This window comes from Heliangelus exortis, chromosome 2 (assembly GCF_036169615.1).
Source record: "Heliangelus exortis chromosome 2, bHelExo1.hap1, whole genome shotgun sequence".
NCBI classification, from domain to species: Eukaryota; Metazoa; Chordata; class Aves; order Apodiformes; family Trochilidae; genus Heliangelus; species Heliangelus exortis.
In genome coordinates this window covers 3,389,946-3,408,544 of record NC_092423.1, presented here as the reverse complement: position 1 = coordinate 3,408,544, position 18,599 = coordinate 3,389,946, and the positions used below count along the sequence as shown (strand labels likewise).

The 18,599-nt window shown below is 44.9% G+C and overlaps 1 protein-coding gene across 2 annotated transcripts in view; it reads right to left on the bottom strand.

Moving 5' to 3' along the window:
• The window catches only part of OBSCN (obscurin, cytoskeletal calmodulin and titin-interacting RhoGEF), a 223,880-nt gene that overhangs the window by 29,601 nt on the left and 175,680 nt on the right, over nucleotides 1-18,599 (bottom strand). For both annotated transcript variants that reach the window (XM_071734574.1, XM_071734575.1), the window contains 6 exons: nucleotides 9,179-9,436; nucleotides 6,554-6,677; nucleotides 6,073-6,215; nucleotides 5,611-5,723; nucleotides 2,968-3,136; nucleotides 1,399-1,480 (listed from right to left, as the gene is read on the bottom strand). In XM_071734574.1, coding sequence (XP_071590675.1) covers nucleotides 1,399-1,480; nucleotides 2,968-3,136; nucleotides 5,611-5,723; nucleotides 6,073-6,215; nucleotides 6,554-6,677; nucleotides 9,179-9,436 — 889 coding nt within the window. The remainder of the gene's footprint in view (nucleotides 1-1,398; nucleotides 1,481-2,967; nucleotides 3,137-5,610; nucleotides 5,724-6,072; nucleotides 6,216-6,553; nucleotides 6,678-9,178; nucleotides 9,437-18,599) is intronic.

Here is an 18,599-nt window from a genome sequence, read left to right as displayed (position 1 = left end):
ATATGTTTGTAATATATGTTAATGGATTTGTATTCCTAACCAGTAAATTCAGAATTAAACTAAAAAAGTGAATATGGGGCCAGACAAAGCAATTGAGATGAAGCTGAAGCAGCCCCTGTGTGAAAATCGAAGCACAAGCCCTGCTCAGACTGGTGCACAGCGGGTGTGGACCTGTGTCCCAGCCTTTGGCAGCTCCCTGTGGCTTAAACTCTCCAACATGGAAAAAAAAATACCAAAAACCCCTGATTTTCTTGTATGTGAGGTGCTATTGCCCTCTTCTGGTTGTCACCGAAATTCAGCAAAAAGTTCGCATCAAGGTGTGTTGTATGATTGTAATATATGTTAATGGATTTGTATTCCTAACCAGCAAATTCAGAATTAAACTAAGAAAGTGAATATGGGGCCAGACAAAGCAATTGAGACATGTAATTTCCCACTAAAACAGTGTAAGCAACACAAGGACCTAACGAGGCTAACTTCTGTCTTGAAAATAATTAAAAGTGTAGGTCCTCCTCTTAAAACAAGGCACTGCCAAGGCTAACGAGGCACCAAAAGAATGAGAACATCTGCACAAAGAGAACATAAAGATGTCACAACCAGCAGATAAGGGGAAAGTTATGGCTAGGGTCTGATATTGCCCTGTAACAAGATAATGAAGTCAGTGAAAGCAAGAAAGGCAAAAAGTTCAAGTTTAAGGAACCCTCTTACTTCATCCAAAGACCCCCTGACAACCCCCAGATATCTCCCCCAGACTCCTCCCAGACTCCACCTATCATGAATATTGTAATAAAATGGTGTAATCCCTGTGAATATGTACATAAACCCACCCCTTTTTTAATATTCATAGAACTGTAATCAATATAGGGTAATTCTAGAGTTTTAGAGGTGTGTGAGTGGAGCGGAGACTCCCCGTGCACACAGCACAGGTTTGCTCACTGCAATTTCAATTTTATTAATTAATTAAACCATTATCAGAATGTTGAGTCTCGGACATTTATAACAAAGGGAAAAGCTGGGCGAGGTGATAAAGCCTTGGATCTGACAAAGGTTGATGATGCTCTTGGTTCCTTTGGATCTACATCTCCATGGGCTTGTGATGTGGCCATTGCCAAGGAGCCATCCCTGAGCATCTATCCTGCCAGCCAATGGCTGAGATTTTTTCTGGCTGGAGCTACCTGGAGCTATGGGTTTTATGGACTCCCCATCACAAACCTCAGGGAAGTGTTTCCAGCAGCCTGGCAATGTATGAAAGTCAGCCAGCCCTGAGAGTATTTTCACCTTTTCAGACTTCTTCACAGCTGGTTTCACCTCTGCCTCTGGTGACACCAGCTCAGCAGCTCAGGTGGACAAGTAGATATTCCCCATTAGTCATCCCATGAAACTGGAAAATTCATTTACCTTCCAATCTCCTGCTTAACCTCATAAAGGGAATGAAGCTTTCTCCTGGTGGCCACTTTTTTTGCTGCTTTGTCTTGCTTAGCTTTGGAAAAAAAGGAAAATATAAGTGTTAGTATTCACACAAGAGTGCTTTGCTACTAGAGCACAAAGTTATTACAGGGCAATTTAAGACTGGAAAGATAACAAGGGTCCTCTAACCTTTTCTAAAGAATTAAGTGGAGTTGTTCCATAACAGAACCTACTAATGTGAACATAGGGGCTGTATCTTACAGAATTAGAGAATTGTTTTGACAGGAAAAGACCTTTAAGATCACCCAGTCCAACCATAAGCCCAGCACTGCCAAGTCCACCACTAAACCATGTCCCTTAGCATCACACCTCCAGTTTTCATCTTCCGTAAATCAGAAGAGTCAGGCTAAAGCTCAGAACACCACCAGAGACATGGCCCCACATATGTCTGGGGCCCATTGGATCAGTTTGTCATCTAGTCTGAAGCAGAAAAAAAAAAAAAATCTCATTTTTAAATAGCTCCCTGGATCATTTGGGCCTCACACTGAGTCATAGAATCCTAGAATGGGCTGGGTTGGAAGGGACCTCAGAGATCATCAAGTCCAACCCTTGATCCACTCCCACTGCAGTTCCCAGCCCATGGCACTGAGTGCCACATCCAGGCTCTTTTGAAATATCTCCAGGGATGGAGAATCCACCCCTTCCCTGGGCAGCCCATTCCAATGGCTGATCACCCTCTCAGTAAAGAAATTCTTTCTAATGTCCAACCTAAACCTCCCCTGGCACAACTTGAGACCTCTTGTGCCCTCTTGTCTTGCTGAGAGTTGCCTGGGAAAAGAGCCCAACCCCCCCCCTGGCTCCAACCTCCTTTCAGGGAGTTGGAGAGAGTGATGAGGTCTCCCCTGAGCCTCCTCTTCTCCAGCCTCAACACCCCCAGCTCCCTCAGCCCTTCCTCACAGGACTTGTGCTGGATCCCTTCCCAGCCTCCTTGCTCTTCTCTGGACCTGCTCCAGCACCTCAATCTCCTTCCTGAGCTGAGGGGCCCAGAACTGGACACAGGACTCAAGCTGTGGCCTCCCCAGGGCTGAGCACAGGGGCAGAATCCCTTCCCTGGACCTGCTGGCCACGCTGTTCCTGAGCCAGCCCAGGATGCCATTGGCCTTCTTGGCCACCTGGGCACACTGCTGGCTCCTCTTCAGCTTCCTGGCAATCCAGACTCCCAGGTCCCTCTCTGTCTGGCTGCTCTCAGCCACTCTGTGCCCAGCCTGGAGCTCCCCATGGGGTTGTTGTGGCCAAAGTGCAGGACCCGGCACTTGACCTTGTTGAACCTCATCCTGTTGGAATCAGCCCAACTTTCCAGTCTGTCCAGGTGATAAAATCACAAAATCCTGGAAAACCAGGCTGGAAGGGACCTCCAAGCATCACCTTGGCAAAAGCAAGGTCTAGCCAAGTGTTACTGAGGAATAGGGGACAGAAGATGGGTATCAGAAGATGACTGCACCAGAGTCCACATTGCAGTGGCCACGGGATGAACTCCAGCAGATGAAGCAATGCCATTACCTTCATGGATGACAAGCTCTGCTTTGCACAACACCTCCCCTCCTGCATTTTTGGCCACACAGGTATAAACACCACCATCTTCCAAGGCAGCATTGTCCACCACTAAGAAATATGTTGTTCCTTCCTTCCCTTGATGGAGCCTGTTGCTGTCTGTCAGCAGTGATGTGCCCTGAAAAAAAATGAAATGACATTTTTGGAGACTCTGGGAAAAAGGAGAAGGAAGCAGATTTGCCTTCCTTCTTTTCAGGAAATAAGACAGAGGAGCAGACCTATGGCCTTTTAAGCTAAACAAATCTCACCAGCAAACCCCTGGCTGGAGAAGATCCCCCTGGCTGACTGTCCCCATGCTACCCCGTAACATTTTTGTGCCACAACCCCTTCAAAGGAGAACAGGCTTGGAAGGGTTCACCAAGGCTGTGCAGTTCATTTTTTTAGCTCTTCAGTGCATCATTCCCAGGAAACCAGCCCAGGGAGCATCAGCATCAGCTACTTTGCCCACTCTCAAGCTTGTGTTGGCATTTTTGCTGCTTAATTCCCATTTGCTGCTTAATTCATTCCCCAGTGCTATGAAAGGAGGCAGCATGTGAAGATTTGAAAAAAGATTTTATAGGACCAGCTGACTGGGAGGTGAAATGCCAGGTAAGTGTGTGTGATGCAGACAAATGTAGTGTTGCAACCCTATTCCCCCATATGAGATGTCAGTCTCTGAGCTGTTCCTTTTTATACCAGAGCAAAACTTGGAGTTACAGGAGATGACTCCATGGCAGCACCTGCTGAGTGCCTGGCAGAAGTCAAAAAGTGCCAGAAATTGTTCTGGAATAAATAAAGAACAAGACAGAAATCAATCCTCTGTTTGGCCAGGGTGGGGAACTGTTGCAGCAATGTTTTCTCTAGCAGCTTCCAGAGGAGGCTTGGCAGAGCAAGTTGGGGCTCTTCAGCCTGGGAGGAAAGCTCTGGGAATACAGCCCAATAGAGCTGTACAGAATTAATTTAGTGAGTCAACAGGGATTCACTTTTCTTGGGACAAGATCTAAGAGCCAGCACATGATGCTTGTGACAAATAGGCCCAGAAGAGCCAAAAGAAGGTGGCACTTCAGGCATGGGGCTGAACTCCTTGATAAAGGACACTACACATCCAAGATGTTTGCTTGAGGGCAAGGGGAAAATAGGTAAGGCTGGAGAGCTTTACTATTGGTTAGTAAGTAGTTAATAGTTCACCTAACTCAGTAAAGCTTTGAGCTGAAAGTGTCAGAGATTAGGAAAATATTAATGGTGCAGCAGATGTTCTTGTTCTTCTCCAGGTATTGAGGTGTGTGCATGGGGGCATGTGTGTGGGAAGGAGTTCTATGTATTTTCCTTGTTATTTTTACAGTTACTTTATTCATCTGATAGCTCATCCTTGAACAACCTATACAGAAAAAAAAATGAATAAAATTTGTGTGTGCCAAACACTCAGTAGGACAGGGGAATCACAATCATTATAGATCAACAGTGGCTTATTTCAGGGTCATGGAAAAGTTTTGAGGAATAATAAGTTATTTCTCCTTTTCTGTGGGATGTTCATTGCCCTTCATCACACTCATTTTACCAATTAGCTGCAGAAATGATGCAGAGACTGAGGTCATGCTGAAAACTGGAATAATCCACTCTTAATCCCATCCCTGACCACAAAACTACAGCACACATCTTGATGGCTCTTGGGCAGAAAAAAATGTCCCTTCCTGCCCATCTTGGACCCCAAAACCATCTTGGTGGATCTCTATGGAGAGTCATAGAATTATAGAATGGTGGTGGTTGGGAGGGAGTTCTGGAGATCACCTTGGGCAGGCTGACCCAGAGCAGGTGGCACAGGATGGTGTCCAGGTGGGTTCTGAATATCCCCAGAGACTGAGACTCCACCACCTCTCTGGGCAGTTCCAGTGCTCTGCCACCCTCAGAGTAACCAAGTTCCTCCTCATGTTGAGATGGAACTTCCTATGGATCAAGTTTATCCCCATTAAATCTTGTCCTGTCCAATGGCATCACTGAAAAAAGACCCCTCCTCCTGACACCCCCTCTCTGAGTATTTACAGGCCCTGATAACATCCCCCCTCAGTCTTCTCTTCTCCAGACTTAAAATACCCAAATCCCCCAGGTTTTCCTCGTAAGAGAGATGTCCCAGTCCCCTAATCATCTTCCCAGCCCTTTGCTGCACCTTCTCCAGCAGTTCCCTGCCCTTCCTGAACCAGGCAGCCCAGAACTGGACACAGCACTGGGGATGGGGCCTCACCAGGGCAGAGCAGAAAGGGAGGAGCCCCCCCCTCAACCTGCTGGTGACATTCTGGATGCACCCCAGGGTGACCTTGGCCTTCTTGGCCACAAGGTCTCATTGCTTATGGGCATCCTGTTGTCCCAGGTTTTTATCCACAGAGCTGTTTTCCACCAGCTCATCCTCAAACCCGTCGTGGTGCAAGGGGTAATTCCTCCCTAGGTGCTGGAATTCAACACTTGCTCTTGTTGAATTTCACAAGGTTTCTCTCTGCCCATATTCCCCAGCCTCTCCAGGTCCCTCTGGATGGCAGCACAACCCCTTCCCAGTTTTGTGCCATCTCTCCTTTCTTCAATCCTCCATTCTCAGGCAGAGAAAAAAAATTCTGCACTCACCTTAAACCAGAGAACTGTTGGCTCAGGGGTTCCTTCGATGACTGCCTGAAACCTGGCAGACTCCCCAGCATTCACCTGCACATCCTCTATTGTTACTTGCATGTAGGGAGGACCTGGTGAGACACAAGGGTTTGCTGCAGGCATAAAACCCCAACCCTGTGCAGGATGTGCTGCTCAAATGGGTCCTACAGGACTGGCCATCTAGGATGTAACATGAGGTTGATGGCAAAGCAAGAGATATCACAGCAATATATTTGGTTTTCTTTATACTGGCATTACTTTTAAGCTTTGTATCTCCAGGCTTGCCTGTGATTTTTTGCTTAGTAAACACTTAGTACTCAGGAAATGGAAGGATTAGGGGGAAAAAAAAAAAAAAGCAAACCCAAAAAAAGCCAGTGATCAAGAAAGAAAAAACAACAAAAATCATGGGGTGTAGGAGAGGCAAACAAGACTCTTCCTTACTTGTTGGGGTTTTACTTGTTGGGGTCTTCTCCTCAGTCTTATAAACACAAGTTCTTTCAGTGGTCTCAATATAAACTTCACTGTGCACATCCCAGACCACATCTCCTTCCCTTCTGTACCAGTCTCCTCCAGCTGGTGATGTTCTTCCATGAAGCCCAAGAGAAAAAGATCATTACACTGTCACGTACAACTACAGAGATCCAGAATTACCCCCTGCCACTGATCTGTGTTTAACCACCAGACAAATAATGATTTACTTAAAATGACTATGAGAAGAAGTTGGATTCAAGGGGAATTAATTTCTCTCCAACCTTTTTTATCCTTTGCACGCAATCGATGTGTCACCAGGATTTTATAAATAATAAGAAAACTAAAATAATCATTTCAAGTCACCACCTGCTTCTTCCATCACAGAAAACATGGTTTTCTTCTAAAAAAGTCTGCCATGTTCAGAAATCTGTGCCCTGGGATGAGGTTTTACCTGTCAATGGGCACGGTGCGTTCCTGAGGGATTTCACCTCCAGCAGCTGCATCTTCAGGAGAAGGACCAGGGCTGGGCTTTGGCACACTTGGTTCTTCAGCTGGAATCTGCCTTTGGGCTTTGTCTGGCAGCAGAAGTAGGGCAAGTTAGACCTGACAGCTATGAGAGCACACCTGAAACCCAGAGCAAACCTTTGGAGCCATCTCCAGTCTGCTCTGGGTCAGAGCTGAGTCCCTGTGTCCTCAGCACTGGAGCTCAGAGGGGAATTTGTCCCTTCTGAGAAGACCACGATGAAGCAAAGGGATTGAATAACATCACAGAGACTGGATGGGGGCACATTGCTGCCTGGGAAAACCCAATTTTTCTGTTGGGAAACACACACAGACAAAGGCAAGAAAAGCAGGGACAGGAAGAAAGAGGATGACTGGAAGGAGAACATGAGTTCAGTGCCTCTTTTATAGGAGATAACCCAACTGTGCTTGAGTTCCAGCTGATGGCTGTGATGAAATCACAGTGTTAATTTCAGCTGGTGTTAATTTCAGCAAGTGCAGCTACTTACAAGAGACACAGCTAAAAGTAAAAGTACAAGACAGAAAATCACCTTTATCCTGGCCCAAACCAGGACAGCAGGAAAAACCCCTTCAGATGCTGAAGTCCAAGTGTTAACCAAGCACTGCCAGCTCCACCACTAGGTCCCATGTCTTCCTGACTTTTAAATACCCCCGGGGATGTCCTGCATTAGCTCCACCCACATGGATGCTTCAATTAAACTTTGCATTATGAGAGCAGCTCCTGACTCACTGGTGCAAGCACAGGCAGCATCAGTGCAATGGGGAAGCTCACACCAGTGTAAAAGTGGTGGTCAAGGCAGACCCTGGCTGGGATTACCACTAATATGAGTGTAGGATGGAGGTGTGATAATAGGAAGGAGCTGGTGATGCTAAAACATTGGTTCACCTCCAGGGGGTTCTTTGAAAATGTCCTCCTAGAACTCTGTGTTACCCCAGAACAAGGTTTGGCACCTGGGGCTTTGAGGAACAAGGGAAATAAAAGGATAGTGGAGCTTGACAGAAGTTCAGGTCTTGTTTTTCTTGAATTAATGATTATTTTGCCAGATACATCTTCATGAACTGATCCTTCTGAAAGTACCTGGCTGTTTTTTAATTGAACCACTGGAGTTACCCTATAGGGTAAAGTGCATCATCACCTTTTTCATCTGAGGATAAAAGGTTAAATACAGAGGAATCTTCTCCCCGGAAGGAAAAGCCTTTTTGGGGAGCTTCCTAAGGATGGTTGGTGATGACTGGTTTTGGCAAAAAGCACCAGTTTCTAGAAATCACCTAAAACAGCTCTTTTGGGATGGAAAACACGATTATTCAAGGCATTCCTGACAGGTCAGAGATCCCAGCCTTGTGGGATTGTGCTTTCCTATTGCTGGCACTACTGAAATATTTGTCTTTTTTTTATCCAAAGCATATGGTCATAGGGACAGCTGTCAAGTCTCCATCCTACTAAAATAATTCCCCAAATGAATAACAGGTTTAGTTTTCTCACATGAAATGCCTGCGAAACCATCTCATTCACTCTTGTACTCTCTCTGTACTTATTAGAAAGAAAATCATCTACTAGCTGATTTTTGAGTCATACTACTTCACTTATGATTTTTGAGTCATACTACTTCATCAGAGGATTATTTTCACAGATTATTTCCTACAAGAAAGGGAAAAAAAAAGGTTTTAAAGCCCTGTCATTTTTTAACGCAGCGATTTGGGGTCTGATTCCATTAAATGCTTCTATCTTTGCTAAGTTTTAGGCAATAATATCTTGCTTTTTAAACAATATCTGGAGTCTGGGAGCTGAAGGATACTTGACATTGTCCTTTTTAAGCAGACACCAGAGGACAACTACTCTGACTTGACACAGAAACAGCTTAGACAACTTGTTATGGCAGAAGCAGAAGGAAGAGAGGAAGGGCTGAAGCTTATTTCTTTGCTTTGGTGTTGCAAAGACAAAAGACTTGTCCTGAGAAGGCACAGTCACACACATAAATGGTTTTAATCCCATTTGATTAATTAATTCCCCAAACTGTTGAGGAATCTCCCAAGGCTTTAGGGCCAGAGGAATGTAGGTGAGCCTGATGCTCCCATCATCCTAGAAAGCCTCCAGCTGTTCAGACAGGAGGGTTGAACAAAACTCCAGCTTGCTCATGGCAAACAGTAAAAGAAAAGCAACCTCCTTGCCCACCCCACCAAATAAACCCCCAAATGATTTCCATAAATACAAAGAAGGGATCCCACCCCACCTTCACCCCACAAAAAATCTGAAGCAAGTCCAGGATCAAAAGTTGGAAAAATCCCCAGTCTCTCCATTTTGGGCAGGTGATGAACCAAACTACATCAGACACAGTTTTCTAACATCTTTTCCCACAAAAATATGCTTGGAACTTGTGTCTAACCTAACCCCAACCCACAGCCCTGTCTTTCTTTGGCTTTTGTCTCTTAACCTTCAACTGCTCCAAACAACGAAGCCAAAAAACGAGGGAAAAATCATTATTATTGGCACATTCAATATTTTTTCTCTCTCTTGACTCCCATGGGACATTTCCCACATTCATCCCAAACCTACCATGCCCTCCATCAGCCTGGGTTTGGGTACTGGCTTCGTGAAGTAGCAGAGGTGGCCTGGCTGCTGTTTCTGAGTGATCTGAAGGAACAGACCCAGGGATGCCAAGGCCACCAGCTCCTTCTTGCATGCCCAGGGGAAGAGTCACCAACAGGGATGCTGAGTCCATGAGTTTCCTTAGGGCTGTCTTGATCTCCTGATCAGCACGTTCAAGTGAGGCCTGGACAGTAGTCTTCATCTCTGGCTGTGGGGAAGTCATTCCTACAGACAAGAAGAACAACTTTTCTCTCTTCAGGGTAAAAAAAAAAAAAAAAAAAAAAACAAAAAACCAAACCAGCAGCATCATCCAACCCATGGAAATATTTGCAGTTGTATTGTTTTCCCTTCCTAGACAAGGGAGCTGATGCAGAAATGCTTATTTCAGCAAGGAGGAATGTAGCTAAGGCTGGAAATAAGAATGTTGGCAACACAAGCTTCAGGAAGAGAGATCTCACCAGGCTGAGGACACTGCACCCCCCTCCCCCAACCTCTCCCCTGAGAGCAGAACAAAGCATCCATCTCCCACCTCAACCCCACCTTGGCTGCTCTGCCAAAAATATCTTTATTTATCAGTGAGGTGAGTCCAGCAGTGACCCAGGGCACTGCTACAGACCCTGTCTGCAAGGAGGATGAAATTCTCACAAGGAAGAAGGAGGTGAGCAGGTACCTGCCTCATTTTGGAGAAGGGCACTGGAAGGAAGGGAGGGAGGGATGCTCTGCTTCATGACCCTGGAAGTCCAAAAGGGTGACAGAAAAGCTACTCCTTGCTCTAGAATAATGTATTTATCCTGCTTTACAATATTTGAATAGCTTTTGCTGGGCTTTGGACTAGAAGGCACCTGAGATTTTTAAATTTGCCCTGTGTGAGATAGTCTAGAAGTGAAGTGACCTGGCCTGTGCAATACACGGAGAGAAGATCCAGCTCCTGTCTCAAGAAACTCATGGTCTTGGAAGCAGAGAGAAGACTACAGTTTCCCACACAGAAAAAAAAAAGATTTTCAAGCAAAACAGCCACCCAGGAGACAAAGTCCACACCTTCACCCCCAGTCAGCACTGGCAGAAAAAGTTAGGATAGGGTGGGATCATAGGAACCTCAGGAGCTCACCCCACCAAATCTCCCCTTGCAAATTGTGAAGAGGCAGAACAAGGGGACAGAAGACACTTGGGGAAGCCCTCAAGTAACCATGAAGAAGGCAAGATGCGTGTCAGATTAAGCTAATTCCTCAAGTTCATGATGTGATTGCTTGCCAAACAGGAGTGCAAAGCCAAACCATAGTGTGGGCCAAGAAAAAAACAAGAGCACTTTTTCATGCAAGTGGCTCTGATGTGTTTGATGTCACCAACACAGGAATATGTGCTGTAGCTGGTTTGATTCTACTCTTTTCCTGGCCTTAAGAAAGTAAATTCCCCTAAAAAGTCCTCAACAGGGAAAGTTGAAAAAAACCTGTGTTTGGATCAGCCCCCTTTGAAAGCATCTCACTTGGGTTTTGTTTCCAGTGTCCTTCCCATGAGCACAGAGCTTGTGAAGTATTTCAGTTCTGGGTTTGTTAATGGAAAAAAGCAAGTTTTGCCTTTTGACTGCCCATCAGTGTCCATGGGCTGAGTGGGAGAGCTTTAAGTATTTCCCCAGATGAACATTTTCCTCCCCTGGTGTTTCTGCTGTGGTTGCCACCAGCTGGTTCTGTCCCAACAACTGCAAGGTTTGGACAGGCATGGAACACACTCAGCATCTCCCAAAGAGGAAACATATTCCCCTGTTGGATATAACCACAGGTACTGCTCAAACCAACACTTCCAGCCCTGTTTCCATCCTTTTTAGGGATGTTACAGAACTATGAGGAGCTTCAGCACCAGGTGCATCAAACAGATGCCACAGGGATGACACAACTGTGGGGAACAGTGTCCCAGTTCCAAAAACTCAACATTTCCACCCCACATGTCCAGGAACCAAGAAGACAAGACTGACTTATATTTGGAAGTACCTGTTCAGCCTCAAAGAAGGAGCCAAGATGATGAGCATCGTTCAGAATTATTGGCTCATAGCTCTGGGTTGGATTTTTAACCTAAAAAAAAGGTTTTGTACTCCAGCACTTGTGAAGCTGTCCATAAGAAGCTGAGCTAGAGCCATATTCTTGGGTTGCAACCCAGCTCCTGCTGAAGCTGGTGGGAAAAGAGGAGAAGCTGATGGATTATTGAGTGCTATGAAGAGAGAACAAAAACCCAGGGAGTTCAGTGACAGCTGATGCAAGACATTTATTGGTATGAACCCAACATCTAACAGCATATCTTGCATTTGATGGTTTTGATTTGGGTTTTGTTGTGTGGTGGTCTTGGGTTTGTTTTTTTGTTTTTTTTTTTTTTGGTGTGTGGCTTTTTTTCATTTTTTTATCTCAAGCAAACTGAAGTTTCCACTTTATTAATACCCATTTACCTGCAGGAATTTTAGTAAAACATTCTCTGTATTTTTAATACAGCTGCATGGTTTAATCTACAAGAAAGAAACCCCCACACATCTCATTAGTTATCTACACAGTTTAATCACTTACAAGCATTATTTTTAACCTCTAGGAAAGTATTTTGAAATTATATGTAGTGAACTTTTCATAAACCATTCACTTTTTGAACGGAGTCCTGCATGAGATTTAAAAAGTCCTTTGAATTTATTCTCTTTTGCTTAAATTTCAAGAGAAAATGTAAACAGATGTTAATCACTTTGGGCTAACAAATAAAAGTATAGTTATTTCTTCTATGACCAACTGAACTGCAAGCTTTCAGCTTCTTTAGAAAAACCTGAGCATTAATTAACCATGACAGAAGATAACCTCCACGTCATCCCTTTACACATTTTTAGTATCTTTTGGATAAATAGTTTCAAAGATTATCATAGGACAAATTCTGTTCTCAGCAGTATCTCTAAATCCCAACCAAACCCATGTGGCATTATTCTAGCTTGATACTGCAATAACTGAGGTCAGAATCAGGCCCAATGAAGAAAAATAAATCAGTTTCAAAAGTATTTCTCTGTTGTAGGTCTGTTACTTTCCAACGTACAGTGCAATATATGAAAAAAGCACTAATATATATCCAGCACATTGCTTAGCTATAAAACAAAGAGTATAAACCAAGGAGATGTTATAAAAAATGGGAGAGTAGCATAAAAGAGGCTTGATTTCTTTCACCACACGAAATCACTGGAAAAGCATCCTGTATCACTAGGGTAGTGCACATGGTATTACACATAACAACCTCTTTGGATGTTGAAGGTAAAAGGCTGTGAAATCAACATGTTCATTGTAGTCAGTGCATGAACAAGGTGCAGTCACAGAAGGAAAAAGGAAAAAAAACCAAAACAACCCCACTGCCTTCTTTTCTACAAGCACCTTTTGTGAATTCAATCCCTGTTAGCAGGAACATTGCCTGGAGGACTCCAGAAATAACCTTCACAATTTTACCTGGCTGGGAAACACTGAAGCCACATCACACACCAACAAAGCAAAATCTCACTCAGTCCTCTCTCTTCATGCTCCTGTTAGTAAATTCCCCTGGGTCTGAGCATTTCCAGGTCACCATCTAAATGAGAACCTTTTCTATGGTGCTGATGCTGCACGACTCAGCTGGGAAGAGGAATGGGGATTTTTCACCCCACAGCACTGCCAGAGAGAGAGGGCCAGTGCTTGGTCCTACTGAGATCAGTGACAAATTCCACCTGGCTTCAACTGGGACCAATTTATGGGCCCTTCAGCTTTCCAGGGCTGAGCAATTTTTTGAAGGTTTGTGCAGCATCCTCGTTCGGTGAAGCCAACAGGAATGGGCCACTCTCAGTGCAACTTCCCCTTAACCTTTTGCTGAGCTGCAAAAGCTCCAGAGAAACTCCCCAGAAGGCATTACACCTCAGCATAGGTGGTTTCCTATTTGCTGAGCAACAAAAAAATCCAGAGAATGTCCCCAGAAGGCTTTACACCTCAACACAGCTGGTTACTGTACTGTGATGCAATTGCAACTGACAGTGCTCCCAAGCAGCCCTAACACACCTCGTGGAGATGTATTTTTAAACCAGGCATTTATGGCAAAAAATATTCCTTTATTTTCCTTTTTTTTTATTTTTTTTTTTTTTATTTTTCAACTGTCTCTGTGCTCCTGCTGCTTTGCTGTAGCTCAGTGGTGAATTCCTCTTAGCACATTTATCCATCAATCTCTTACACTTCACCACTGGCCTGTACAGGAGACCAAATATTCTTCCAGTAATATTTATTGACAAATACCACATTTGTGGCTCTTTATACATGTTAGGATTGGATTAGAGATGCAGCAGTGCAGCTCTTCAGTCTGCTGGTGCACATTAGGTAAATTATGTTTTAAAAGGTACAGTTTATAAGTCCACTACACTAAATTGTGGAATAATGAGAGCTACATCTTTAGACAGCTAGGAAGTGGACTTGAAAATGCAGTCATTTTAAAAAATGGACTTTTTTTGTTTTGTTTTACTGAAAGGAGAAGACAACAGTGAAATCCTTGCTTCCTCAAAGGAGCAGGAATTTCGCCGTTGACTTCAGTCCAATTAGGATTTCAACCAAAGGGTCTGAGTAGCCCTTTGAATTCTTAGTAAACACAGTATTTTCTATGTGTTTCATTCCGTGGCAGAATTTAAAATAATCTAACTAGACTGTCACTGTTGAAAGGTTTCTGAAGATGAGTTAATTTGTGTCAGAAGAGTACGGCAGAGTCGAAGCAACCTGAAGTTTCATGGTTCTTGGGCACACAGTGACAGGAGATTGCTTTAGTTGGAAAGAGTCCTCCTATCCTGGGCTGCTGAAGGATGCTGAAAAGCTTGGGTGCTTTCCCCTTCTTGCCACACCATAATTTATAAATTATTGGTGCTTGAAATAATTCTTAAGTTCCTGGACAAAACCACACTTCTTTGTTCATATTTCTGTCATAGGCAGGAGAATTAGGCTTTTCCTAAAGCTACCATCAGTGCTCCCCTATGGAATGATATATGTTCACCTCGATCAAAGCTTCTAAAACAACAAACTGTTCTTACAGACATGTTCCCTTTAAGACTGGAAAAGCTCGACATACCCTATTTAAATATATTTTCCTCACAGGTATTCCCTCCTACATGCCACCTTGTAATCTTTGCCACCAATTCCCCTCACCTACAACAATTTTGGTTACTTAATTTTATTTTTTTTATTTATTTTCTGAAACAGTGCTTTCGTTTGCTGGGAAAGCCACGCTTGCATCTGCTCAGCTTTGGGAGAGATCTTCTGTGCTGATGTGCAAGGTAACGGGCTCGCCGACAGTCCCGTAGCTGAGGGTTCTTGTGGAAACTTCAGTTTTATAGCTTGACTGCCCACTGTCTGCTGAGAGCTGGACTTCAGTGCAGAAAGATGGTTTCACTGTGAAGGAGGGACCAGGAGAAGCTGCTGCTGCACGCACCCCAGGCATCACCTCCACGTGGGCATCACTCACGTGGAAGGAGATGTTCGAGGGGCCCACGGACTGCACACCGGTTACTCTAGCTGCTGACATGAACATGCTCCTGGGAATGTGCTCCTCAAGCTGGCTGAAAAATCTCTGTCTGGGCTTAGAAACCACGGGTCTCCCCAGATTCAGCAGCACTGGCTTCCCAATCATTGGGTCATTGATCTCTGTCTGGAGCACAGAGATCTCGCAGGGTTTGTCCGCCTTACGGTTCTGCTCGTCGCACCCGTAGGTTTCTCCTTCTTCAGGGACGTAATCTTCCAGATCCTCCAGGGTTAAAACTTTGCCATTGTGGGTTAAGATTTTGAGGTCCCGGTTGCTCATGTCATCTGCCTGTAGCTCCTCTGGTTCATCAACTATCATGACATTCTCCTCTTCTGGAAGGACGTCGGGTACGACTTCAGGCACCTCCTCTCCAACAGACCAAGAAACATTTAAGGCATCAGCCTCCTCTGCAACCTCTGGGCTCACTGGGGAGAAGAGAAATTTGTGCTGGTTTGGAGCTGTTGCCTCAAAGCTGAAGATCAAAGGCTCCCCCCCACAGGCAAGCAGAGGGGAAGTGTCATCTGACCCATCACAACTTGTTTCCTGGGGGAAGTTCTTTCTGTCAGTTCCATAATCCATAAATAAATTATTTCCCGGTTGTTCAGCCCCACATGGGAAGTTGCTGTCTTCGTTGTTGACCTGAGCTCCTTCCTGCTCAGATGCATACACCAGGAGCTGGATACTGGCTTCAGAGAGACTGTCATCAGGCAAAGATTTTGCCTGTTCCACCAATTTATTGTTCGAGTTGTTGGTGTTGGGATCATCTTCTGGGGAGCGCCTGGGCCTTGAGCTGGGCAACGTGAACGTTGTCACTCCCGAGTCATCTTTTTCTTGTTTTGCTGGGGAAGATCCTCTTTTCCTTACAGGCTTTGGTGATTTTTTCACCTTGAATTCAATAATTTCTTCCACTTCCACCCATTTGGGCTTTTTCTCTTCCACCTGGGTCTCTACGACATCTTTAGCTGCCGCTCCTTGCCTGTCCTCTGGTTCTGTGACATAAAGCATGGGGACAGCAGACTTGGGGGTTGCCTCCTGCTCGTGCCTGTGGATTGGCTGCCTGATCTTTGAAACATAAACTGGCTCTGGAGATGGCTCTGCTCTTGGGGAACGTGATGGAGAATGACCTGAAGAAGAACGTGCAGGAGAAACCCTTCCCCTTTGCCTTGGGTTCTTCACCACAGTGGTTATGGTTTCCTCTCTGATGACAGAAAGGGTTGAAATGGAGTTGGCAGGCAGATGAGACTCTTTTTTTTGGGGGGAGCCACACTCCATCAGCACATGCCATTGTTGGGCAAGGAGCTAGAGTGGGGTTAGTTTGGTCAGCACTGCAGCTTTGGGTGAAGCGTGTCATTTTTGGAAGGGATGCACACCCAACACACACACCCCCATGCCCATCTCCACTTACTTTCTGATCCAGAGGAAACCTCAGTGCTCTTTCCCTCAGGTGGATCCTAACTTCCTGAACCTCCTTGAGTGCATGAACACACAAGGAGCTCATCCAGCTGAGAAATGTCCTCTGGATCCTGCTATATTTCATGTGCTTGTGTTGACCACCTGCTATGCTAGTTTGGACCTATAGAGTAGCTTCACCCAAAGATTTTAAGCACCCAGGGAGTTTAACCTTTTCCTGAATGTCTTTAGCTTAAATCTTGGCTTTAACAAACTCAATAACAAAATACCCTCCATTACAGCAGAAACAGTGGTTTCTTCTTCTTTAATAAATGTAAGACATCTCTAACTTTTTTTTTTGTTGTTGTTGTTGCCTTTGATACCAGAGATCTGCATTTTCACATGCAGACCAGTTCTATTAAAAGGGCATTAAACATTTGGAGGCCAGGAAAAGAAAGTTACAACATTTCCTGCAGAAGTTATCCATGCAAAAACGTACTTATATTTACTCTCTATGGAATCCCAGAATTACAGACTGGTTTGGATTGGAAGGGACACCCTTGAAGATCACTTAGTTCCAACCCCCCTGCCATGGGCAGGGACACCTCCCACCAGCCCAGGTTGCTCCAAGCCCCATCCAACCTGGTCTGGAACACTTCCAGGGAGAGGACATTGACAACTTCCAGGGATGGGCAACCTGTTCCAGAGTCTCACCACCTTCACAGGAGAGAATTTCCTCCTAATCTGACCTAAATCTCCCCTCTTCCAGTTTAAAGCCATTCTTCCTCATTCTATCACTCCAGGCCCTTGTCCAAAGTCCCTCCCCAGCTTTCCCATACTGGAAGGTCCTCTAAGGTCTCCCCAAAGCCTTTTCTTCTCCAGGTTGAGCAATCCCACCTCTCCCATCCTGGCTCCAGAGCAGAGCTGCTCCAGCCCTCTGAGCATCTCCATGACCTCCTCTGGATCCCCTCCAACAGCTCCACATCCTTCCCCTATGGACACAGTGCTCCAAAGTAAGGGTTTCACAAGAGCAGAGAGGAGAGGAAGAAAAACCTTCCTGGACTTGCTGGTCACCCTTTTTTTGATGCAGCTCAGGATGTGGTTGGCAATCTCAGAATTACTGCAGGCACAGCCTGATCCTACAGCCACCCCCAGACACAGGAGTGCCAAGCAAGGGGAACAGCCTCAAGTTGTCCCAGGGGAGGTTTAGGTTGGAGATTGGGAACAATTTCTTTGTGGAAAGGGTTTTCAGGCCCTGGCCCAGGCTGCCCAGGGCAGGGATGGAGTTCCCATCCCTGGAGGGATTTAAAAGTTTTGGAGATGTGGTGCTGAGGGACCTTAGTGGTGGCCTTGGCAGTGCTGGACTTGATGATCTTAAAGGTCTTTTCCAACCAAAATGATTGTATATTGTATGATTCTATGATTAAAATTTCTCAGCATATTTCTCCTGGCCTTACTTTAGATTTTTTGAGGTCTCCAAAGCCCTCAGGACTTCTCAGCATTCCTGCATAAACACACAGCTTGTGGCAAAATAATCTTCTGCTCCCATTCCAGGACAAACTTTAAATGAGGTGCAGGTGAAGCTGAACCAAATAACTTTAAAAGCTGGGAACAGGAACACCTAGACTCAAACTTCAGTGCTTTTAATCTGTCTATTTAACACAGATTTTTTCCCTGTAAATTTTTCAGTGACGTATCTTACATGGAAAAACATGAAAATAAAGAGAGTGATGTCCTTGCAAGCAGAAGGAAGCTGATGCTCTACAGTGGAGGTTGCTGGTTCACTGGAGCTAAGAGGCAAAAATAGTTTTCTTTGTTGAGATTCTGCCCCAGCTCCAAGCAATGGGATAAAACAAGAATTGTAGGGTAAAAACCAAGGCTTAAAGTGAGGTGGAATTATTATGAATGAAGATAATAGCATAATTTTCTTTCCTTCTCCTCAACAGCCAGATGTGACAAAGTCACCAGCTCTGCTCCCCAGCTCTCTCTGTTCTGGCTCTTCAGATACAAAGCAGGATGGAAGGAGTCCTGGAGCAGGGAGAGCCTGTTTCTCCTCATGCCTTTCTCTAACCATCATGGAATACTAATCCCCTTAGGTATCTTGTAGCTTTACTCATCTCTTGGTCTCACTTTTGGAGACTGGGATTGTTTTCTCCCCTGGAGATCAGATTTCTTTCCACCATCAATCTCTCTCTTTGAGGATGTGGTGAAGTCCAGGACTGGATCAGCCACAGTGGAATTTCTTCCCTTCTGGAAAAGGAAAACTCCTTTTTCTCCCACTGGAAAACCAAAACTCCTTTACTCTTTCCCCCAGGTTTATCAGCCTGTTTCTGCTCCTCTGTCCCTCCTTGGGCTTCTCTGCTCTCTGACACTGCCATAAAGCTTTGAGGTCTATGCAGAGCCTTCGTGGTGCCTCTCTGAATTCCACAAAACTAAATCATTTTGGGATGAGGACAAGAATTAATCT